Source organism: Drosophila biarmipes, unplaced genomic scaffold, assembly GCF_025231255.1.
Source record: "Drosophila biarmipes strain raj3 unplaced genomic scaffold, RU_DBia_V1.1 ptg000009l, whole genome shotgun sequence".
In the NCBI taxonomy this organism is placed as follows: Eukaryota; Metazoa; Arthropoda; class Insecta; order Diptera; family Drosophilidae; genus Drosophila; species Drosophila biarmipes.
In genome coordinates this window covers 176228-203078 of record NW_026114530.1, presented here as the reverse complement: position 1 = coordinate 203078, position 26851 = coordinate 176228, and the positions used below count along the sequence as shown (strand labels likewise).

At 35.2% G+C, this 26851-nt stretch overlaps 1 protein-coding gene across 9 annotated transcripts in view; it reads right to left on the bottom strand.

Annotated features, from left to right (window-relative positions):
• Positions 1-26257, bottom strand: part of LOC108023831 (stathmin) — an 84533-nt gene extending 58276 nt beyond the window's left edge. For 3 of the 9 annotated variants that reach the window (XM_050889935.1, XM_050889934.1, XM_044091380.2), the window contains exons 1-2: positions 25831-26254; positions 6656-6739 (exon numbers count right to left, since the gene is read on the bottom strand). In XM_050889935.1, coding sequence (XP_050745892.1) covers positions 6656-6739; positions 25831-25909 — 163 coding nt within the window. In that variant the 5' untranslated portion in view covers positions 25910-26254. Of the gene's footprint in view, positions 1-6655; positions 6740-7154; positions 7173-25830 lie in introns of those variants that run through there. The other 6 variants (XM_050889931.1, XM_044091381.2, XM_050889936.1 and 3 more) reach the window with 5 other exon arrangements.
• Positions 26258-26851: the final 594 nt, after the last annotated feature.

The window sequence follows — 26851 nt, the reverse complement described above, 5'->3', positions numbered from 1 at the left end:
AACATCTTGTCTGCGATCTTAGCGGGCTTATCCAAATCAGTCTCTTCCCAGACTGTAAGAGTGTGCAGAATTGCCGCCGGCATCTCTGCCAGGAAAATAAAAAGAATGATGTTCTCGCTGCCCGGGTCCAGAGCTAGTCGTCGCATGTTGGCCATGATCTCATATGGCTTTAAACCAGATGTACCTCCACTCTGCAGAAGTCACCGTAGTTTCCACTCTGGAAAGTCTTTGTAGTAAGCGATCTTAAATCGCCTTTTTCGTCGAAATTTAGCCGCCTAACTTTTTTTTTGCAAATCGTATTGGCGTCTGTTCATTCAGTGCGCAAATTCTTAATTGTAACGTGTGTGTCAATTTTGTACAATATATAACTTTTATTATGATTTTACTTTCCAGGGTCGCCACTATAGCAAAGCGTGTTTGCCGTTTAAGTTTACTGATTGATAAAGAAATATAAATATTATTAATATTATTATTATCACTTCGTTCTTCTAGTCAGCTGGCAAGCTTCTGTTGGCGCTGCTGCCATCTTAGGTTGCCACAAATATATCCAATCATGTTGGGTAAAGGTGTGATCACGTACCCTTTTGTCTCATTATCTCAGGTGTTGCTGTGCACTTGAGAAAGCTCGCACACTTAAATTATACAAAGGTTGTTATCTTATCATGTTTGGGAATAATGTTTTTTATGATTGTTAGACTAATTTACAAATCAAACGAACACCAATATAATAAATCTAATAAGTTAACGATAACAGATGTGAGAATATTTTCAAACACGCATTTTGGTTTCCGCACCAGAACGTTTAACTGGTAAACTGTCAATGATGTCCACAAATGAGGCATAAACGTGACACAAAAGGGATTAAAGCAAAAGCCAACCATCCATATCCTTACCATAGTAAGAGGGAAAAATGCACAAGCCTGAAAGATCAACAACAATAATCCGTGAAAAGCATAGAAACATTCCTAGAGACCCTTTCAAAGAAATTACTGGATGCGTATCACTCATCATGCCCGACACCAAAAATAATAAAAAATTCCATGGTGGAATTGGGAACTGATACTCCAACTGATCCACCTCCCATTATGTAAATGAAATTTATTAATTTTATTTATTATACTTATACTTATAACAATATTTTGTTGGCTTTTAAAAGAACTAATTTTTCAAAATGAGTATCTCTTAAATTTTGCCTTTTTGTGCTTTTTACCATACTGGCGAAGCTAATTAGATGCTTTACAGGAGCAAAAGATGGCAACGGTGAATTATATTTAAAAGCGTTGTTTTAATAACTAGATACCGGGTTAGGCTTCCATACAATTCACCCAAGTCGTAACGTCCAAGCTTCGCCGTGACCGCACTTTCCTGCGCACTGAGATCTAATAAAGCCCAAAATTGTTATGCAAAAAAATTTTATACCAAGTTTCTTCCCGCAGTTGATTAAACTTTATTGCTAGACAGAAAATTGAAGCAACAAAAGCATTGTGGCATTTAACATAGGTGCCATAATAAAAAATAGTTTAACCTCTTCTGCAATGCTACAAATAACTTAAGCCTGTCCCTTGCGGCTCCATGACTTTACAGTACTCCTTCATATATTCAAGCTCGCTAGGATTAAACTTAGTACCGTTAAAAAGACTGAAGAGTTCATCAAACTGATCTTTGAACATCAAAACCTCCTTCAAGAGATATCGAGATTTAGAGAATTCCACCTGGTTGAAATCGGTGCTTTTAAAAGGTATCCCAGTAGGCTTTTGATGCTCTTTGCAGTTTTAGGCCGATTGCACTTGTTCCAAATTAAGAACACCCAAAAAAATTATTTAAGTATTATTTTTTACAACAATGAAAAAACCTCAAAACGCTTTTGTTTATGCACTAAGTGTAAGAACTTACTTTATTTTCACTAAGTAGTCAATGTGACAGGGCTTCTTCATTTTGAAATACCCCTATAACTCTGGTAAGAAGATCGTATTTGGTCGTTGTAAAGCAAAAAAGTTCGATGAAAATCTGACCTTCGAAACAGGGGTGGCCAACTTGGCATATTTTGACTCATTGTAATTTCTTATCTAATAAAGATAATAATAAGCATTATATTTTTCAATTGTAATTAAATAGTTTTAATTAGAATTTGTTTTTCTAAAAGTAAAGCATTTTTTTCATAAAGTTCCAAAGTAATAAATTGTTTTACGATAATAAAATGTCATAATAAAAAATCATTACATTTTTTTAAAGCATTTCTATAATATTTTATTACATTCTTCAAAGTAACTTCATTGAAATTTTATTGGCATTACATTTCCAAAAAAAATTAACTTTTAAGTATTACCTTTTTAAAAAATAATAAAACCAGATTTCATTAGCATTACTTCTTTTTTTAAATGTATATCTGGTTAGGCAGCAGTCGTTTAGGGTCATTAGATTCGATTGTCAAACTACTTAAAGATCGAACATCCCTTTCACTTATCGTTAGACGAGCCCCAGTTTTGGTGCCAGCTGTTAATGTCGCCTGCTTTAATGGTATTTTCAATGTAATTTCCATACCTACCTACTAAGTTTCTTATTTAAAAACTCTTGTTGGGGGCAATATACTTGGGTATTATATGAAGCTTTTGTTTGGAGTGAATAATAACTCCGACAGAATCAAAATCGTTGCTAAGATTAACTTTTTCGTGATGTATTGAATTGTGCAATCCAAAAATTCTGCTCCACCGTGGGAAGTGTTTGACGTGTTTTTGTGTATAAATATAAAGTTGATAGGAAATCTACTGAAAATGTTATGAAGGGAATTTAAATGGGTTTCTTGAAGGCAGGCGTCTACGGTATAAGTAGTAACTGAAGTTGGTCGTAATTGTTTTCATATCCGTTAGAGTTCTATTAGTACCATTATAATAAATATCTTTTTTTTCTAAATATCTACTTAAAGTTCTTCCTTAGAGCTGATGTGGTTGTGTAATTAATTTGCTAACTAGGTTGTAAATATAGGCTTTTTTCCAATTTTCCTTTAACTTTGCGAGGTTGTTTTAATGTAAGGTTTGTCTTATTTGTCGGACTCAGTCATCTTCTTTTTACGGAGGGTCGTGGTGACGTCTGTTGAAATTTTCGTATTCATTTTTTCGATGACGGTGCGTTTGAACGGAGTGGTGGGTTGGTGATGGATGGTGTTGTTAGTGATTGAGCTGATAGGTCCTTGGGTGCTCACAGTCTTTTGGGCTTCATTCCCTCCTGGAATACGGAGTAGATTGACGAATGTGGAGCACACTCTAAATTCTTGACGCAGTTTTGAGGTCTTTGTGAGTTTTCTAGGGTTTTTATTGTTGTGATTTCTTTTTCTTTGATAAAGGCGACCATGTTTTATCTACAGAACTCTGATTGAACTTGTTGTTTATATCATATATGCAGTTTATTCAATACTTTGGTTTGTCGCATTAGTGCAGGTTTTCGGGGCTTCTACAGGCTTTGTTCGTAAAGTATATATATTCTTGATCAGCGTCACCAGACTAGTCAATCTAGCCATGTTCGTCTATCCGCATGTCTGTCAGTCCGTTTCTACGCAAACTAGTCTCTCAGTTTTAAAGCTATCGGGCTGAAGCTTTCCTAAAAGTTTTCTTTCTGTTGCAGGTAGTACCAGCCGGAATAGACAATTATATCTTATAGCTCTCATTGAAACTATCGGGGAATTAATTAGTTTTGAATTTCGAATTAAATTTTATCAAACGATCGGAAAATTAGTGGGAAAATAATATGAAAAAATTATATCTTTGGTGTTTTCCAACATACAATATCATCTAGCTGTCATAGGAAAGATCGAAAAATGGGTGGGAAAATAATATGAAACAAATTATAGCTTCGGTGTTTTTTGACATATTATTTTATAATATTGGGAATACAATTGTTTATATTTTTAAGAAATTCGAATTAAAGTTAATAAAATGAAAGAAACTGCCACATAAATAATGAAATAATTATCACTGAAGCCAGCAACAATCCTTAAAATGTTCACATTTTAACTGCAACGCCTTATGCTCAGTTGCGGAAACAGTGAAGTTGTGGGATTGAGTTAGCCTGAGTTGAACCTTTCGTTTTTACCAATAAGGTTCGGTTTCTATTCTTGTTAAAAGACTACTGCTGGTGAAGTTAGTGACCTTTTTAATTACGAATACGTTCTGGTGATCATGAACAATTTCGGCTCGGATATTGTTATCTTTATAGAAAAAGTGCCACAACCACTTCAGCGCTCACAAAAGGCCCAACACTGTGGTGGCCACAGTTTTCCTGCCAGACGATCAATATCTATCGATTGACCTAAACCAATTTTGCCCACTCTAACGCCCTTGAACGGTTTAAACGGTTTAAATCTGTTATCCGCTCACATAACATGTACGGAAGTAGGTAGGTGGCGCTTTACATATCGATTTGGTGCTTATACGAGTATATCTCCATTTCCCTTTTCCTTCCTTAAGCAGAGGTAACCGGTATTTGATAGTCGAGGCACTCGTCTATAGCTTTCTTCGATGTTGTTTTTGGGGTTTTACTAAACTTTCTTTTAACACTTATTTTTTCTTACCAAAATTGGTAAAACTTTGTTCTCGTTACTGCTGGTACTCGCGAAGTTCTGCAGATAGCACATCTTTACTCAATGAGGCTTGGATTGGTACTGTAAAAAGCAGTACTATAACAGTTTGTAAGCCCTTGCAGTTGCATGTTAGTAACACCATATTCATTTTTTAAAAATTGCCGATAGCTTAAGTAATTAAGAAAAAAAAGCTTTTTTACAATTATTTTATTATTAATCTACTTTTGATAATGATATAATGATTTCAGTCAAAAATTTGGAACGCAGTGAAAGAGACGTTTCCGACCCCATAAAGTATATATATTCTTGATCAGCGTCACAAGACGAGTCGATCTAGACATGTCCGTCCGTCTGTCCGTCCGTTTCTACGCAAACTAGTCTCTCAGTATATCTATATGATATAGTCGTCCAATTTGGATAAAATTTAATTCGAAACTCAAAACTAATTAAAAAATGTTATTTCCAAGCGTAGAAGGTAATATTTTAAAAAACACCGAAGATATAATTTTTTCATATTATTTTTCAACTAATTTTCCGATCGTTCCTATGACAGCTATATGATATAGTCGTCCGATTTTAATAAAATTTACTTCAAAATTCAGAACTAATTAAAAAATTTTATTTTCAAGCTTATAAAATTATATGTTAAAAAACACCAAAGATATAATATTTATTTCATGTTTCGGACTAATTTTCCGATCGTTCCTATGGCAGCTATATGATAAAGTCGTCCGATTTGATAAAATTTAATTTGAAATTCAAAACCAAATAAAAAATGTTATTTCCAAGCGTAGGAATATATATTTTAAAAAACACCGAAGATATAATTTTTCAATATAATTTTACCACCAATTTTCCGATTGTTACTATAGGAGCTATAGTCGTCTGATTTTGATAAAATGTAATTCGAAATTCAGAACTAATTTGAAAATGTTATATCCAAGCTTAGAAAGGTATATGCTAAAAAACACCAAAGACATTCTTTTTTTTTCCCCTGTAGTTCCTATGGGAGCTAAAATATATAGTTTTCCGATCCGGCTGGTTTTGACTTATATACTACCTGCAATAGAAAGTTTCAGCGTGATAGCTTTAAAACTGAGAGACTAGCTTTCGTAGAAACGGACGGACGGACAGACGGACGGACAGACGGACGGTCGGACGAACAGACGGACGGGCGGACGGACGACGGATATGGCTTGATCGACTCTTCTTGTGACGCTGATCAAGAATATATATACTTTGTGGGGTCGGAAACGTCTCCTTCAGTGCGTTGCAAACCACTGACTGAAATCATTATATCCTCTGCAGGGGTATAAAAGTTTAGCATAATAGAAAATGGGAAAAAATATTTTTATTGAGAAATCATTTCAACACGTAACAGAAAAGATTATATATTTGCTCATATAGTCTTATATCTTATTTTTATTAAAGACATTGTAAATACAGGAGTAGAAGAAAATTTGAACAATCAAAACCAATCTACAATGATTATACCCTGCAGAGGGTGAAATGATTTCAGTCAGAAATTTGCAACGCAGTAAAGAAGAAGTTTACAACCCCATAAAGTATATATATACTTGATCAGAAGCAAAGTTAACTGAAATTTATTGTTATCATGAATATCAAACTATTAAACTAAAAAATATTTCCACAGCATATCTAACTAAAACTTTAAAAAATCTTATTCGTGAACTCTGATATCTAACAAACTATACAAGTTAGAGAACTAGGATTTCAGATTTCGATTTTATTGCGATGAGTAGCTAGTTAACCGAATAAACCAGGCACACTATAACGCCCACAAATCGCCAAAAACTGTGGCGACCACAGTTCTTATGCTAGAAAAAAAGATGACCTAATAAATCGACAACGACGCCCTCAACACTGCCGCCACATTATCATTTATTGAAACCGCGGTTAGGTGGCGCTTTACAATATCGCTTTGCCATTAGAATATCTCGATCTTTCTTTTGCTTCTTTTGGCTGAGTATCTGATAGTCGGTGCACTCGACTATAGCGTTATTCCTTATATTTACTTACTTTTATTAAGTGTTATTCGTTATTAATAAATGTTTTACTTACTGATAAATTTAACTTTCTTGCTTAGCCGCGGCTGCTTTGAGCGGGTCTTATTATTTTTCTTGATTGGTACGGATCTCCTTGACACTAAGTTCCAAAAAGTGAGGCAGCGTTTTGAAGATCCGATTATGAAAATGTTTAAGCTTATTAGTATATAGTATATTTATTGTAGTTGAGTATAGTATAGTATATTTTCGATAGTTTGGTAACTGTTTGACCTAAATTATGGAAGTCTTTCGAGTTTTGAACATATTCCCATAACTTACGAATATTTAATCAGGTATTTTAAGTCAAAATTTGCATCTATTACTAATTTAATAAAACATGGAAAAAGTGGGGCAAAGATAGTAAAAAAAGTTTGGTTGGACATAGCATCTAAAAAAACAACTATCATAATTTTTTTTCTACACCACTTTGAAGCCGGTTGGACTGTCTTCGAAAAATGTTGCAAAATGTCAAAATACTTTTTTAACTATCCTTGCCCCAGTGTTGGGTTACTTACTTATGCCATTTATTTAATAATGAATGGGTTCTTTATTAATGTTGATTCGGCATTCTTAACTTATTTTCGGACGACCCAGTTGGCGACTGGGTCTCCCTAACGGCACCTAATTGAAATTTTATAATTACAAAAAAATTTAAGTCAACGATTGTCCCTTCAGACGTATTGTTGGAAAATTATGACTAATCTACAGCGTCTACCGTAAACATTTTGTGATGAAAATTACGGGTCTTATTTGTGACTTTTTGACATTAAAAGCTTAGTGGACCATACGGTTCTAAGGGTTATTGAAGCACACCCAGCAAGCTTTCGAAAGACTATAATAATGATACCGAATTAACTTCTACCCACAAATGGGGTTGTGATGGCAGCAACGACCTACGTTTACTGACTTGTTGGACATTACATATTGGAAACAGTTGAAGTGTTTGTGAAAGCATACCCTTATCTTAAATGCCACCGACTTTATTATTATTATAAGTAATTTTTGCCTCCAAATTGGTGTAAAGCCAGGAACCATGACTTTCAAAACACACGCGAGAGCAATACGACAAAAAATTGCATGTAAAAAACCATAGGGTTATATTCTATTTTCTTGATTTCGTAATTGTCAAATGGGTATCAAAGTTCTTTTGCAAAAACTATTATTATGGATGATGATGTTAAGAGCTTGAAGCATCTGGATACCAATCTCTAATACCGAAGATTCATATTAATATTCTATATTTTTATACCCTTGCCAAAGGGTATTTACCCTTCTTTACGTACCACATCAATCACGTCGGGCCAATGGAAATGACGACCAAGCGATATAATCACATCCTTGTCATAGTAGATGGTTTCGCAAATTATGTTTGGCTCTATCCGACTCGTAGCACTGGTGTAGTCGAAGTTCTAAACTGTCTGGATAAACAAGCCGTACATTTTGGAAATCCTTTCCGCATAGTGTCCGATAGAGGCACTGCTTTCACATGTCTTGCATTCAAGGAATACTGCGACTCACACAACATACAGCATCTGCTTATAGCAACAGGTGTACCCCGCGGCAATGGACAAGTCGAAAGACTTCACAAGATAGTCGTACCAATGCTAGCAAAGCTGAGCTATGAAAGTCCATTAGCTTGGTATAAATACGTGGGACGAGTTCAGCAAATTATCAATAGCACGAAGCCAAGAAGCACCAAGATTACGCCAGTCAAGCTTTTAACCGGAGTTGATATGCGGTTATCCGGCTGCAATGAACTAAAGGACTTTATGCAGGAGTTCGTGATAATAGATCTTAAAGAAGAAAGAGAGAAGTTTCGCCAAACAGCAAGAGAGAACATCAAAAAGGTACAAGAAGAAAATAAGAAAGCGTTTGACTTGAAGCGGAAACAAGAAAGAGACTTCATGATTTGGTAGCAATTAAGAGAACTCAGTATGGTGTCGGATTAAAGCTTAAGGGAAAGTTTTTAGGGCCTAACAAGATTGTTGTAGTCAAGGATCATGGGCGGTACGAAGTAGAACGTATAGGCGACTCAGAGGGCCCATTTAAAACAACTACGGTATCCGAGTACATGATGAAACCTTGGTCAGGTCCATTCGAGGCGAATGAACAGTCAGGAGGGCCGAATGTGGGATTTGAATCAGGCGGTCCTTATGCACGACACACTCGTAGCGGGTTAAGTTATATGGCAACTCTTAATCAGTTCACCATCGGAAATCCTTGATAAAGTACTCGATTCTTCTAAGACCGCCGAAACCTGAACGAATGAGCGAGGGGTCGTCGTTTAGCGTCTTGAAAAGAGCACGAGACAGTTTCAAAGAATTTAAACAGAACTCTGTAAATTAATCTAAGCACTTCTATGTTTAAACTTAATCCCAATAAAACATTGTGAATATAACTATTCCTACTCGTCACTCGAGTCGATCTAGCCATGTCCGTCTGCCGTCCGTCTGTTTCTACGCAAACTAGTCTCTCAGTTTCAAAGCTATCGGGCTGAAACTTTCCCAAAAGTCTACTTTCTGTTGCAGGTAGTATATAAGTCGGAACCAGCCGGATCGGACCACTATATCTTATAGATCCCATAGGAACTATCGGGGAAAAAATAAAATAAAAAATGTTGTGTTTTTTAACATATAACCTCTAACGCTTGGAAATATCATTTTTTAATTGGTTTTGAATTTCGAATTAAATATTATCAAAATCGGACGAAAAAATATTATGAAAAATGTATGTATATATCTTCTAAGCTTGGAAATAACATTTTTTAATTAGTTCTGATTTTCGATTCAAATTTAATCCAAATCGGACTTCTATATCATATAGCTGTCATAGGAACGATCGGAAAATTGGGGGGAAAATAATATTAAACAAATTATAGCTTTGGTACTTTTTGACATATAACCTTCTAAGCTTGGAAATAACAATTTTTCATTAGTTCTAAATTTCGAATTAGGATCGTTCATAGGAACGATGGGAAAATTAGTGGGAAAATAATATAAAACAAATCATAACTTTGAGGCTCTTTGACATATTACCTTATAATATTGGGAATATAATTTTAAAAATTTTAAGAATTTCGAATTCAATTTAATAAAAATCGGACTACTCTAACATATATATGCCAAAAACGTGGTCTGAAAAAAAATGAATGAAATATTTTTTTTTTAATATCAAAGTTAGGAACAATACTTAAAAATTTCACATGGTGTTACTAAAGTTAATTATTTCTTATAATTGCAAGAGTATACAAATAATAATTGCAAGGGTATACAAACTTAGGCTTCCGAAGCTAACTTCCTTTCTTGTTCTTAATTATTTGATACAAAAAAGTTAAGTAATTCAAGAGACGGAAAAAAAATTTTGGCAAATTTCAAAACTGATCACTTATTAAAACCTAATTTTTTCCAATGCGAAATACATCGATGTTTCATCGATGATTTAAATAATATAATAAGCAGATTTTGCTTAGTGAATTTGATCTTAATTTTAATTTGTAATGTTTAAAAATAAAAATCTGATTTTCATCAAAAAATTATCCATTTTATTATTAACTTTTTTAATAAAGACGAAAAAAAAAACAAATTAAAATATATTTGTTCATTATATACATGGTCCAATTCCGTAGTATATTGTAGTATCCTTATTTTGTAAATAAAAAATAAAATAAATACATAAATAAAATAATTCTTCTTTAGGATATTGTACTATCTATACCATAATATCCTTACATTACTATCCATATTTTACTATCTTTACTGTACAATCCTTACTTTACTATCCCTATCTTTGCTAGCTTAACGACAACAGTCGATGCGACGTTTACTTATAAATTATCCACCGTTACTGAAAACGGTTTCAGACACACACGAAGATGCGGGAACGCAGAAGTATTTTTTACGTATACTTATGAACATAAAAAAAATACTAAAGACACATTTGGATATGTATATATATGTTTAAGTAACACCAAACTCACACCAACACCACCAACAAAAATAACTAAAATAACAATATTATGTTAATAATTTATAATGAAATTAAATTATGGAAAATGAAAAAACATCAGGAAGAAGTTATTAATAAGGAATACAGCTGAAGAGGCCGCAATTTATAAGGAGTTTAGGACCTAAGCTTCTCCTACATACATTTAATCAAGAAGTATATCCTTATAGCAACATCCGAGTGATGAAGTTCCCACCAATTAGTTCCCCTAAACACTATGAAGGCAAAGTAGAAAGAGTTGAAATGTATAAACCTTAATAAAATGTCTATTATACGTATGTGGGTACGTTATGTAAAAAAAAATAAACAAATAGTTAAAGTAAAAACTTTATAAACAAAAAAATCAATTATAATAAAAAAAATGCAATACTTACCAATAAAAAAGTAAGTAACTGGTATCTAAATGTCCTGTTTTCTTATAAGTTTTAATACCAAAAGACCAACTTTGTAAAAATCGGTGTATTATGAAAACAAAACAAAACGAGCTTTTTACTGTTTTTTTGCTATACCCTTTATTTGATATATCTTTCGTTATGTTCGACCTATCCTTGCATTTCGAATTTGTGTGAAACGTCCGCAAAACCAAATTTGGTGAAACAAAAAGTTTCTTTAAACAAAAATAATAGTAGCTGCAAAAAGAATTTTCCAAAAATCATTTTGCTTATGTTATTATTTTTACAATTTTTTGAAAATGTTTAGAAATGTGAAAATTGAGTTGAAAATTGATTAAATCAAAAGCGCCAAAAGTATAAACTTTACAAAATTTCTTATTTAAGCAGTCTACTTAAAAGTCTACAAGGAGATGAAAAGTTGGATGCAACGAGCAACAACGGCACGCTCCCAGATCACACAAAACATTCTCATGAGATCACAAACGACACCGGAAGTCTTTTTCGCAAAAGCAGCCAGGTCATCATTTGGACCTTCATTTACCACCAACGGCAGTTCTTACTCCAGTGCTCTAAGATCAGGCACAGCTCACATAGAGCCGAAAATTGATGATCACTTTGCAACAAAATGTGATGGAATTTACGTCCTTCATGAAAACCGCTATGCAAACCCCTATGCAAAACAAAAACATCTTGTTACAAATGCTTGCAGCTCAGCAGTCCAAATAAACTATGCCTAGTATTCGAATAACTCTGTGAAAAGCCAACGGTGTTCAACATGAAATAACTCAAGTTCTGAACGAAAACCATATAGATGTTATGTTGCTGGCAGAAACGCATTTCACCAGCAAATATATCATTCAAATACGGGGATACACGTTCTACAGTACCGATCATCCAGATGGTATAGCACATGGCGGAACCGGCATCTTAATAAGATAAGAGACCGCATCAAACACCACTTTCACAAAAGGTTTCCAAAAAATTATTTGCAAGCTACATCGATAAAATTTCAGTTGGGCAACTGCAACCTTGCCATTGCCGCTGTTTACTGCCCACCCCGTTTTACAGTCTCCGAAGACCAATTCATGCACTTTTACAATTCACTTTGAGAGCGATTCATAGCAGCAGGAGATCACAACGTCAAGCACACACAGTGGGTATCCCGCCTTGTGATTCCCTAAGCAAGGCAACTATATAATGCGCTTATCAAAACATGCAACAAACTGGACTACGTTCCACCAGGCAGCCTTACATACTGGCCTACAGATCATAAAAAACTACCTGATTTAATTGATTTTGCTGTGACAAAAAATATTTCTCGCAGTCTAATATCTGTAAAATCGTTTTTGGGTCTATCATCGGACCACTCACCAGTGCCAATAACTCTTCTTCAAAGCCCGGAGTTAATCGAGCACCCTTGCAGGCTGACTTCGCATCGAACCAACTGGGTGAAGTTCAAAAAGTACGTAAGTTCCCACATTGAACTAACACCACAGCTCAACGTCAAGGAGGTCATCGACTGCTTTGCCGATGCACTGGAGTCTGTACTCGTCGCAACAGCCAAAGTCCCTACACCGCAAGGGAGGGATGGGCACACACACCAACACAAAACTAACCTTGAAATCGCACACCTTGTTTTGGTGAAAAGACGTTTTAGGCTTGCTTAGCAAACCAGCAGATCGACATCCTCAAAACAAAGTCTTATGGAAGCTGGTCCTAAGGCACGAACAAGTAAAAGCACAACACCAGTACATTGAGAAACTTTCACCCACAGGCACCAAGCATCTCTTATGGAGGGCCCACCCAAATCTAAGTGCGCCTACCGAAACACTTATTCCAATAAGAGACTCTTCAGGCAGCTGGGCCAGAAGCGACAAAGACAGAGCTTTTTCATTTGCTTATACCTTCGAAATGTCTTTCAGCCAAACCCTGCAACAAGTTCATTCGGACTACCGTCGTCGTCAATTCGAATTAAAACTGAGACGGAGCCAATTCTGTTTCAACCAAACGAAGTTGCAAAAGACATGAGCGAGCAATCGAATCCAATCCAATCCAAAAAAATCGGTAATCATAATGATCCTAAAGCCAGGAAAAGATTACACAATACCAGCTTCACACAGACCGATAAGTTAACTCTCTTGTTTGTCAAAACTGCATAAGTCGGTCCAAATGTCTAATTCAGGCAACAGCGCTACTAGCTGATCATCTCGTGGTGGTGGAGAGGTGTTTATCAGACTGGCGTATAAAAATAAATGCGCAAAAGTGTAAACACTTAACGTTTAGTCTTAACAGCCAAACGTGTCCAACTTCCACAAGCTGACGATGTTACGTATCTTGTCGTTCACCTAGACAGGAGACTAACATGGCAAAGAAATATCGAAGCTAAGAAAATGTATCTAAAACTAAAATCCAATAGCCTCCAATAGCTCATAAAGGCTCACTCCCCCCTCTGCCTGGACCTTAACAGCAGCAACATCGACATTATCCAGCGAGCACAATCAAAAATCTTGAGAACTATCACTAGGGCACCTTGGTACGTTCGGAACGATAACATCCACAGAGATCTTGCCATTCCACTCGTAAAAGACGAAATATCAAAACAAAAAGCGTCCTACCAAACCATGCTAACTTCCCATCCAAACTAGCTAGGCCTAGCCAGGGTTTCATACCCGACCCGATTGCAACGAAATGACCTTCCAGCTAAGCAATAGTTATTAGAGCCCTTAAATCTCGCGTAAGTCATCTTGACTGTCAGATAGTTTTTAATTTAAGATTTTATATACTTATTGTTAGTCTCAATTAAATTTAGTCCAATAAATCAATCAAATCATCATTAATGTTTTTCCATCCATAAGGCACATAGAGGATATTGACGAATTTTAAGTATATACATAATTTAATTTCATCAATAATTGTTATTTTAGTTCTTTTTGTTGATGGTGTTGGTGTGACTTTGGTGGTACTTAAAAATGGACAGATTTTTTAATAGTAAGTATTTAATATCCGATTGTATTTTTTTTATGTTCATAAGTATAACTAAAGAATACTTCTGCTTGCCCGAATTTTTCTATGAGTCTGAAAGCGTTTTCAGATAGAAAATTTATCGACTGTTGTTGCTAAGCTCCTATTTTTAAACAAAAACAAAGTAAGGATAGTACAGTAAGGATGGTAATGTAGCTTAGTTTATATTTACAAAGTAAAGATAGTACAATTCTGAACAATTTTATTTTCAATTTTTTTTTTCGTCTTTTTTTAAAAAGTTAATAAAAAAAAGGATAATTTTTATTTTTAAACATTACAAATTAAAATAAATTATTATTTTATTTAAATCATCGATGAAAAATCATCAACATCGATGTTTCTCCTCCTCTAATGAGTAGAGCTCAGCAAGAACCCTTTTTTACACCATTGCAGAGGGTATAATGATTTCAGTCAGAAGTTTGCAACGCAGCGAAGGAAACGTTTCCGACCCTATAAAGTATATTTATTTTTGATCAGCGTCACAAGACGAGTCGACTTAGCCATGTCCGTCTGTCTGTCCGTTTCTACGCAAACTAGTCTCTCAGTTTTGAAGCTATCGGGCTGAAACTTTCCCAAAAGTCTTCTTTCTATTGCAGGTAGTATACGAGTATAAATCAAAACCTGGGGAAAAATTAAAAAATATTATATCTTCGGTGTTTTTAACATATAACCGTCTTAGCTTAGAATTGATTTCGAATTAGTGGTAAATAATATGAAAAAATTATTTCTTCGATGTTTTTTAACATATAACATTCTTAGCTTGAAAATAACAATTTTTAATTAGTTCTGAATTTCGAATTAATTTTTATCGAAATCTGTATATCATACAGCTGCCATAGTAACGATCGAAAAATTAGTGGTAAGATAATATGAAAAAATTATAGCTTTGGTGCTTTTTGACAATAACCTCATCTTGGAAATATTATTTTTTAATTAGTTCTGAATTTTGAATTAAATATTATCAAAATCTGACGACTATATCATATAGCTGTCATAGCAACAATCGGGAAATTAGTGGGAAAATAATATGAACAAATTATTTACTAAAGTAGATTCTTTCTTATAACTGCAAATACATAAATTCCTTTCTTGTTTTGCTTAGTTCGTGCTCTCGGTCTTGGGTTTTCGGTTGACGGAACAGTCGAATCGGTCCCTTACTGATTGCTCGATACTTTCGTTCTTTTGTTTGTCGCTCATTCTGCTCTCTTTCTGTGTCTTACAATCTGCCTACCCTCGGCTTTCAGAGAGCAACATTCGGCCGGTACTCTCTTTTGCCTCTCTCCGCTACGATAAGAAAAAACCAAAAGAAGAAGAAGACGTGGTGCATTCTGTTTGAGTTATGAAAAGAGGAGCAGCGGCTGTTTAAATTGTGCGCTGCGACATATTTGAATTTATTAATAAAAGCGATATTTAAAAAAAAAATCAAGTCAGGTAAATGCTTCCTTAATTTGAAGATGTGCCTTGATCCATGACCAAAGAACGTCCCGTTTTGACATTTTTTATAGGTTTTATAACATAACCCAAAAATTCTGGTTCCATTACCAGAAAGTGGCGTCATGAAATCCCTCAAAGGGTTTTTAACAGTTTGAAAAGGTAAATATGCAAGTATAAAAGTAATACACATTTTTTTAGGCACATGCCCTTATTTTTTTCAAGAGCGTTGGACAGGGAGCAAAAGTTGAATAATAAAAACAAATTATCCAAAAAAATAGTAATAGTAAATCAATAATAATTGTACTTCTACAGCAAATTTAAATGATACAATTTAAATAAAATATATAAAAATTAATTAATATGTAAATATTTAAAATTCAACAATTTCAATAATTTCCGACTGGATTTCCCTGGGACTTGTCTCTTGCACGGGAAAGTGCATGGAAAAATCGCGAATTTCCGATAGGATTTCCATGGGACTTTTCCCGTGCACCGAAAAGTGCATGGAAAAATCGCGAATTTCCGATAGGATTTCCCTGGGACGTGTCCCCTGCTCAGAAAGAATGAATATAAGGAACAGGGGAAATCCTGGGGGACTTTGAAAAAAATTTACTTTACATTTTCTCCTAGGAAAAAACGGACATCCCATACAATTTTCCAATGGGACGGGAAACTTTTATGTAGGGTATGTAACGGCGCTTGTAGCGACTGGCGAACCTAGGTTCAGCCTAAAAGCCTACTACATAAGGCCCGCTTAAGCCAAAGCTTGACCTATTGATGCAACCTTGTTCGACTCTTCAATATGTTGAGCAGCTGAGCCAGGGTAGTTTTGGAAAGTTTTAGAGATGCCACCTGAGTCGATTTTTCCATATTTTGAGCAGCTAGCCAGGTGCAATTGCATTTGACTAGAAATTGGTGAGTGTTGTTTAATCTCCAACAAAAAATTCAATACATGTGTCCTAAAATTCTGGTGGAAACCGCAGTCAGTGCTGCAGCAAGTTGTCGCCAGAGGCGCAGCTTATTGATTCGGCCAATTTACTGGAGGATCTTTCACCCCACGAAGTACCTTAAATCAAATTCAGGGTAAGAATTCGTTTTTATACCTACATTAATTCAAGTGTACCATCAACCTAATGATTGTAAGGCAAGAGTTTATTTGGAGAGATCAGTATCCTTAAGTAACCTTAATTTGCGCAATCGCCGCGTTTAAGTTACGCAATCGCCGTGTGTTACGTTCCTAACCATAACTAAAATAAAACTTTGCTTATATTTGAACGGTCCTTACCTTAATGTGAAAAGAAAATCAATGAAATCAAAGATATGTAAGCCAAAAAAAAAAATAATCATATTTTTTGTTAAGCCTCAAGTGGCAACGCCATGTTTATCGATAATTGTACAAAACAAATTGAAAGTATTATGGTAAAGCATTCAAAGTAGTGTGATGGTGCTGGTTACGAAATTCATTTTTAATTGTTCGCGCATCTAAGAGAAATGAGAGAAAAGTTTATTTTTGCGAAAAATCGCTACCATTAAAATTGCAGCCAACCCATCCCGTCTTCAACTTCAAAGGAAATGCCGTGAGTTACACTAATTATTCATATTGATTTATTACTTTATTCACACTTCTCGTTAATCCGACCGAAAATAAAAAAATTTAATTATTTAAAATGAAGTTAATTTCCAATGAATTAAATATAAATTAAAATCGCCGATTTTTGACTCTTAAAGTCTCGTATGGCCTGAAAACGTGAATTAACAAAATTTTGAAAATGTCCTTTGAAGAAGAAGATTGAAAAAATATGTTACTATACCTTATTGTATAAATACCCTAAGATTTTATTTAAATTTGGTATGGCTTGTATCGCCATCAATGGAAAATTAATAAGCTCGGCGATCAGAAATAAATCCATGGATCTTCAAACAACATTGAACTGACCTAAGCTGATCAACAAAGTCATGTTTAATGGTGATCATAGGTTGGACCATATTCGACCACAATACCATCCGTGGATTCGCATAGCCAACTTTCTCTAAATCATTTCTGTCCTTGTAATACTTATTCCTGAAGGAATGTATTTATCGTCTTCTTCTGGTTTAGTTACCTATCCTCTTTTTTCTTTTTTAGCACGCTCAGTTCTAATCTTTGCGATAATAATGTGTAGCCAGTGTGCGAATCTGTAGGCGCAAACCCTATAACATGCCCCGTAACTGCAGATTCCCATTTTCATCCACATCAAAATAAGTATGTAAGGGCCAATAAAGCTTAATATACATATATTTTAAAATGTAGTTATATTTTTATTTTAAATAATTTTATAAAAGTTTTAATAACAATTTCAGCCTTTTGGAATGCACACATCATTGTTTGCTGATTGATACTCGAAAATGAGAGAGTATTGTATGGATTCATAATATTACGAAAACCGTGGCTGTCTTATAAGACAGTAGTAAGAATGGTCTACCATCAGAAGTAACTATTTTTATGAGCGATTATATGATACTCTCTTCGAACAATTTAGTCATATATGTAAATTGACTATACATGTATGTATGCGCACATGCATACAAGCTACATGTGAAAATACAGTTTGCTGAATGTTTACGACGAAAAGGGTCTCAAACAAAATCTTTCACCGGTTAAGTCAAGGGCATGTTTGAGGCTAACAAAATTGTTCTTAAACGGCTTCGCATGAGGTATGACGGGTTTTTCCTGACAGCAAGCACAAGTAAGACCCTTTTTACGAGCTAAGAACACATCATATAATGTTGAGAAATAAAGATATGGGGCTCTAACCGATCAATACCCTTTGATCTGTGGTAATGTATGCGCGCATAAATTGAACGTAGGAATCATTTAATTAATTAATCTATGTTCTAGAAGAAAGAATTGTTTGGCGTACGAGGGCAGTCCAATAAGTATTAGCCTCACCGCCCGATGGCGTCACTATCGCAAAAGAAATTAAGTATCGTGTAGTATATTATCGTAGACGGCTACTGAAATTTCAGCCGAACCTATCGGACTCTTTGTTTTGTTTTGACTGCGTGTGGAATCGGACGTGTCCGTGGAAGAAAGAGCAGTATCGGTCCGTGATTCGATTATTGTTTTTGGAAGGGAAATCGCGCAGCGAAAGCTGTCGGCGCGATGGGTGCCGCGTTTGCTCACTCCGGACAACAAACGCAACCGTGTAACAGCAATAACACTGTTTAAGCGCAATCCGAAAGAGTTTCTGCGTCGCTTTGTGACCGTCGACGAAACTTAGATCCACTGGTTCACACCAGAGACCAAGAAGCAGTCGAAACATTGGACTTCACCCGGCGAACCTGCTCCGAAGAAGGAGAAGACTGTCCCATCGGCCGGAATGGTGATGGTATTTACAAGATGTGATCTACATCGACTAACTGAAGAAGGGCGAAAAGGTCACAGGTCTGTACTATGCCGAGTTATTGGGCCGATTCGCCGCCGAATTTCAAAAAATACGGCCCCATTTGGCAAAGAAAAAAGTGCATCCATCATGACAACGGCACTTCCGCCCTCGCCGAGCCCAAATTAGTCGAATTGGGCTACGAACTGCTTCCCCATCTATCATATTCTCCAGATTTGGCCCCGTGAGACTTATTTTTGTTCCCAAACATGAAAAGGTCACTCGCTGGACAGAAATTGGCGTCGAATAAGGTCGTCGCGCCACAAAGACCTATTTTGCAGACCTAGAGAAAACGTATTTTTGTATTGAGTGTGTATCGAGCTAAAAGAAGATTATGTTGAGAAATGAATCGTCTTTTTTCCAACTTTTTCGTTTTTTTTTTTTTTTTGGAGGCTAAGCACTTATCGGATCACCCTCGTAGATGTCATACGACTAAGCTTCGGCGGTGATTCCTTGAATTTTTAGGTAAGCGTTTGTCATGGCGTTTGATAAACCTCTGCCTTTTAAAAAGATAAACGAGATAGCTGATCTTAAACGAAAATCATTTGTATTGCTCAGGTTAAGTGGGCACTGTTTTACTTACCCCAATGACCCAACCAAAACTCGTATTGACGTGCGATGGGTCAACTGAGAAGCCACTGTTTTTTTCGACAGAAGACCAAATAATCGAATAAAGCTGCTCCATAAGCGTATCTTTAATACTATGATTGTTCTTTATATTATAAAGTAGTTGTTGCGACGCATTTTATTCAAAAGATATCAGTGTTAACGACAGTCCATGTAGTGACGAAGCGCACCAGAAGGGTGTGCGAAGACGACTACTATATATACACAATATAGTAACAAGATAGTAACGAGTGATAGATGAATCAAAAGGTATTGCAAAAGCAAAGAAGATTACATACCAAGACTTTACGAAAATCAATTAGGTTTGGAGAAAAGTAGAAAAGTGAAAGTTTGTAAAATTCGAATTGTAGGGGCCGAGGGAATCTACTTGTATAATGAAACTACTTGTATTCTCACTTCATATACGCGTCAAATACACGTCAACTGTTAAAATCGGATGCTCCGTAAGTAACACGCAAAACAATTTTTGAAAAACTTCTCAAAATGAAAAAAAATTATGTTTGACAGTTTGCCAGATTACAAGCTTGTCAGTTTTTCAGTTTGCCAGCACGTCATTTTGTCTTAAAACGATGATTTAGGATCCTGGAAATTTTAGATGATGTTAACATGCTTACGCAGCTCAATATAAGAGACAGGCTTGAGCTATACTCGTATGTCGTTAGAAAGGTATTTCGAAATACTATTTACGGCTTTTAAACATGATTTGTCCAAATACCACCGTTTAATACTAAAGCTACAGGCTTGTGCTAAAATAGCTATAAATAGCTAAATTTTGAGAACCTTCACCTTGTTAACTACCAAAGCTACAGGCTTGAGCTATATGTCGCAAGAAAGGTATTTCGAAATACTCTTTACGGCTTTTAAACATGATTTGTCAAAATACCACCGTTTAAATTTTAGATGATGTAAAAAGCTTAATGTAAGAAACTTTAATTCGACCACTTTTGGAAAAACTAGCTAGTTTGGCGGGAAAACAGCTAAAAATAGCTAGCTTTTGTGTACCTTCACCTTGTTAAATACTAAAGCTACAGGCTTGTGCTATATGTCGTTAGAAAAATATCTCGAAATATTCTTTACGTGTTTCAAACATGATTCGTCTTAATACCACCCCAAAAAAAAAAAGAAAAGTAAAGTAAAAAAGTAATAAAATGTATTTCTTAGTAGATTGTATAATAAACTTTCCGTCACAAAAGTTGATATCAGAACTTTTGTATGCTGTGGTGTTATTGTAAATTGTTAAATAGCAAACTCTCTTTGAAACATTAGGGGAAACAGCTTAATAAAAAACCCGCTTGGAATTTTACTTCATTGTGGTGGTTTAAAATGATGTTTATTAAAAAATAAATGTTTATAAAAAAATAAAAAATTTGGACACGATTTTTACAGTATACTAATTAATCTCCATAAAATGTTACCACTTTAATGATAAACCCGGGAATATTGAGATTCAATTGCAAAATAACAATGGCCGACCGCCAATGTGTTTTTGCCGGTAAATTTTAAAGATATTACGGTCCATCGAAAATAGTTTTTTTTTCGAAATTCGGGGGTGAGTTTCCATATCTTGAGTACCACAGTTTTTAAACGGGAAAATTCAGGGGATGCGCTCACAACCCAAACCGTAAGAGCTAGAGCAGCCAGCTGGGCCTTTGGAGCTAAAAAACTGGAACACCGCGTCAGCAAGGCGAGAGGACATCGAGACAACCAGAACCGTCGGAGACACCAAAAACAAGCAAATTACCAAGCCAAGAAAGTTGCACCGTAATTTTACCTTCGGTCATAGGATATCGCCCAGAGGCAAATGCAATTGATTGGATTTCAAAAAGAATCTTCCAGCAGACCCTGAATCCTAAACGTGTCGACATGCTGATAGGCGCTGAGTTGTTTTTCGAGTTGCTTGCGGAAGGAAGAACCAGCCGCTCAGGTCCAACTCTGCAAAATATCGTCTTTTGCTTAATAGCGTCGTTTCGTATGGTTCGATGAAAGGTTCGAAGGCCCTCCGTTAGAGGAATAACAACACATATATTTAATTTCGCGTACGGAAGACTTAGAAACTGTGGAACAATTACGATTTAACAGCTTTATAACTCGGGCTTTTATTTTCTATTTTCGCGAAGGCTGTTCATTGTGTGTCGTTTACAGTCAAATTTACAACTCTTAAAGAAAAATTTCCCAACCCCGTTCTTACCAAAGGGACTTTTGAAATTCATACCATACCCTTGATGCGAGTAAACGGTCAACTAGCGCATTCGGTTTTAAAACCCAGTACCAAATTCCCAGAAATAATACCTAAAAGGAATCGTGTTGTTAAATCATACATCGAATACCATTACTACGCTTATTGTTATACAGGACCACGCGCGCTACACGTTGCGATGCCGGAATATCAAAAGCTGCTAGGAGGGGCGTAGCACAGCTGATCGTCGCTAATAAATTACCCCCAACAGGTCGGAGAGCAACGATCATACTAACATACTAACAAAATACTAGATTAAAAATAATACTAAATTACCATAAAATACTAAGTTTTATACCAATGTAAAATGGAAAAAGATTGGATGAGAGAGCGTTGGTAACATTCTTGAATAGAAAAGCTCTTGGAATAAACGCACAATTTATACAGATGACGTCTAAGCAATAATTTGAATAAAAACCAGTGGGTTTGTGTTTGTGTTGGAAAACTTTAATGTCAATGGGTATACACTTTAAAGGTTGGCCCGAAATCCGTATTGCCTCTCTTGAAAAATAGAAAAAAAAGCTTTTTAAAAAAATCCGAAAAAAAAACTTTTACCCATAAATTTTAAACGGCGGTATTAAGACGAATCATGTTTAATAGACGTAAATTAAATTGAAATTTTAGTTTAGTTTAATGTTTTCCCAAACTAGCTTGTTTTTTACATAAAGCTTTTATTAAGCTTTTTAACATTATTTAAAAATTCAAGGATCGTTAAATAAAGTTTGGATACGCACAAAAAAGTTCAATGCTCACGCAATGGTCTAAATTACTTTCAAACGGTACTTTTCACAGCAATATGTCGTAAGTAAAAGGTTGAGGGATCTAAACTATACAGCTTAAAATTTTAATTAAAATCGTTAGAGCCGATTTTGAGCAATAGGAAAAAAAGCTGAAAAAATCGGAATAAAAGAATTTTTAGCCATAATTTTTAAAAAGTGGTATTTAGACAAATCATGTTTGAAAGAAATAAATAGTATTTCGAAATACCTTTCTAACGACATGTAGCACAAGGTGTAGGTTTAGTAGTTAACAAGTTAATGCGCTGCAAGCATTTTCTATCGCGGAAGACACTTCTAAGTGACTTCTAGAAGATGAAAATTATCGTCCGCGTTATCGCATTCTGATCGCGGAAGTCACTCCCGTCGGGAAGAAATGTGCCACTTCGGCGGCACTTCTCGAAGTTACTTCGGCGATACTTTGGGAAGTCACTTCGGCGACTCTTCTTGAAGTGTCATTGGCGACACTTCCAAAAGTGACTTTGGTGATACTTCTAAAAGTGTCGCCAAAGTGACTCCGAGGATAGTCGCTGAAGTGGCACATTTCTTCCCGACGGGAGTGACTTCCGCGATCCGAATGCGATAACGCCGAAGTGACTTCTGGAAGTTACTTAAAAGTGACATAGCAGATGCTTGTAGAAGATACCAGAAGGGCCTTTCCCCATTGGAAATCTTGAATAAAAAACTTCTTTTTACATGTTCGGCAATATTTTGAATTTATTTTCTATAAGGTCTTTGAGCGCTTGTAGACACAGTCCTTGGCATGTCGGAAATGCTCCTTAATAATTTTATTTATGTCCAGCTCCGTTCACATGAAAAATTTAATAATATATTATATTTAAAATAAAAATAAATTTGGAGGAATTACCTTTTATAATCAGGTGGAGAAGCTTTGAATGCTTATTTCACTGCAAACGAGCCAGGTATTGTGAAAATATCTTGATGTAAACGTACCGCTTTACGTAAATTCGCACTGTTTGTTGAATTGGACATTTTAATGTGCAATACAATTTAAAAAATTCCGAAAAACAAAGCGACACACAAATTTTATACACAACTGGACTGATTACTAGCAAATTGCGAAATAAACTGACGCTCGGTCGAAACACAACAGCGTAGGTAAAAAAGGGGAGGAATTTTCAGAATAACGGTAAAGGCAATTATCGTGTTCTCCTTTTTCCCAGTAACTTTGTTTTTGTATCATCTATCTATCGTCCAGAAATTTTTTAGAAGATACTTTTTCGCGATCGCGACCCTTTTTGTTTTTGTAAAATGTGTACTATCGTTTAACTATCGTCCAGAAGTGCCTCAGAAGTTACTTTTTTGCGATCGAAATGTGTGCTGTCGCCTTTTTATCGCTCAGAAGTGACTTAGAAGTTACTTTTACGCGATATATGTATATTTTGTTTTTGTAAAATGTGTACTATCGTCTTTCTATCTTACAGAAGTGACTTCTGGACGGTAGGCGATAGACTAATCGCCCTTTTGCTTCAGGGAGGTGCACAAAGTTAAGCTATTAATAGCTTTTTTCTCGCCAAACTAAATAGTTCTTGCACATGAGGTAGAACTAATGTTTCTTATATTGAGCTGCTTTACATCATCTAAAATTTTCATGAGCCTAAAAAATCGTTTTGAAACAAACAAACTGACAAACAGAATTATATTTTCATTTTGAGAAGTTTCCCAAACAATTTTTTGTTTTTTAATTAAAAGAGTTTTAAATGCTTTCACAGAACCAAAAAGATAAACAAAAAACACGTGCGGAAAGTACTTTTCTGGCTTATATCACGATTGTGTGTTATTATAGCGACCTTATACATTTATATTTTCACTTTCAAGCTTATGCAGGCGTGGATAAAAGGATGTAAAGTGCTAAAACTCATTGTTAAAAATGTTCATCTAGGGCGTTTAAATCAAATAGTTGAGATATTTAATCTTTTCATTGCCGAATTTTGTGGGCATTAGTCTTATATATTAAAAATTTTCATAGAATAATTTACAATTGTATATAAATTGCTGCCATCTCTTCTATGGATATATGCAGCATTTTGTCTTATAGTTGTTGAAATAAGATACTGTTAATGTCAGACTATTTTTTTTTTCGGCACACTTTATTGGACAGCTTTTTATTGGACAGATATGTGATTGCAATACTGCCAGGAGGCAATGACAACTTGATGACCCATGATGTAGAAATACTAAGCCAAAAGCCAAAAAAATCTTGACATCTCCGAGTTTTAAGGAACTTTTACCTTTTTAAAGATATCTAAGCGTCAAGACACTCGACTATAAAGATTTCGCTTGTTTCTAAACTCATTTCCGAAGAGCTCGATCTAATAATATTAAAAGTAGTAATGGTGTGATGGACATCCTTTAAAATATTGTTGACCATAAATAGATTACTTTTAGTTTAAATTAACAAATTAACTATTGGCCAAATTTTTGAGATGTTAATCTCTACTGATTGAAATATAAAAAAACGATAATAAAAAATCAGACATCGCTCCATACTCATTTCTTTATGTAAGTACCCACCCAGCTCTGTCAATAAATCAATAAATGCCTTGTAGTTATTTCCCTTGTGTTCGTTGGTCCGTGTGCTTATTGCGCAATATCCTTGCCTAACATGTGTGAGTTTGGTCTTGCTTTCAGTCATTACCGTATTTTATTATTCCAATTGAATATATATATATTAAGTGTGTCTGAATTTAAATGTCGATAAATATACCCAGAAATTCCTTCCTGTGCTGATGATATTGTAATACAGCTTGACAATCGAACGGTGACTCACCGGTTGCTGGCTGACTGGCGCCACAAGCAATGTACAAAAATAATTTTATTGTATAGCCTTTTCTTCCTTTTTTTAAAAGGGGGTTTTGGTGTTTATCCCTTCTAACCCGCTTCAGATAAAATATCATTTGAAACATTGTGCTAAAAAGTTCAATATGCCAAAATACGTATAATAGTTTTTTTTTTTTTTAATGTCTTCGAATTATTTATTTCGCACAAACTTTAATACCATATATTAAGGTTTAACGAACAAATATATAAATATATATGTAAATATGTCCAAACCAAATCATTATAACTCAATAACTTGTTGCCTAATTTTGGTTTGTAAAAAAATATATATTTATTGACAAATAACAATATGTCGCAGGGCACACGGACAATCCTTCCTTAGCTTACCTTGTATATCATATAATTACTCGTACTCAGACTGTTGGTCAAACTGTTACCATTTTTCGAATGTGAATTTTCGCTTTATATGAAGTTCTTACCTGCTGGTAAAATTCCTGGTGCTCTGCACGTGTGACAGAAGCACTGCATCACAGAGTCGCGTACTAATCCAATCAGCATGATGAGCTCTGGCTTCTTTCACAGAATTGATAAACTGGCAGTCGATTGCTGGGTTATCCGTGAACTGGTTTTTGTCGGTGTAATTTGTAACCTTGTTTTTGGGCTATTTTTCTGTCAGGTACAGAAACTGAGCTTATGAGGTTTAACTTTAATCTGTTATTAAGCTGTATACAACTTAGAGGCGTATCTGAAAAGCGTTTACGCGATGTTATCAATTTATAAAATATAATCCCTTTTAAAGGAAAAGGGCAGCGAAGATTCGTAACAAAAGCAGCGAAAGACAAAGACCAACTAAATTTTGTTGAAGTTGATTTTTAGCAGCAGGCGGACGACTGACGACTGTTTTTACTGGCGCCAGCGTGGCGTCAAAATCGGAGTCGGCGTCGTCAGAACGCAAGGGCAATGCACATACAGAAGGACACACCACTTTAGCGGGATGGCACAGCACCCCTTATTTATAATTGTTAAGCAGAGTGAGCCGGAAAACGTCCAAAAGAGATTCACTTTATAGGACGAAATAATTAAACTATATTTTACTTTTTCAAAGAAATATATTTAATCAATTAATTAAAAGGGTTTTGTAAGAATATCAAATATCAGTAGACCAGTTTTGAAACTTAAAGCATGCGCAGTGAACAAATTTTGGGAGAAATCGATTGATAGAGCAGACAAATGCATTCGGAAAGCCGCCTGCTTGGTTTTTTGTATACCACACGATACCAATATTAGCACAAACCAAACAGTTAATATAAGCTTGAAGAACTTTAGAAGAGGATAGCAACAAAAATATTGTTAGTGTAAAAACACATTTATATAAATGAGCTCTTATACCTTAAAATATTTATAAATATTTTGACCAAACAATAGTTAAGTATACTCATAACATGCTTCGTTTAGCTTTTGGCGTCGATGGAAAGGTAATTTAACTGCCGTTTGAATGAT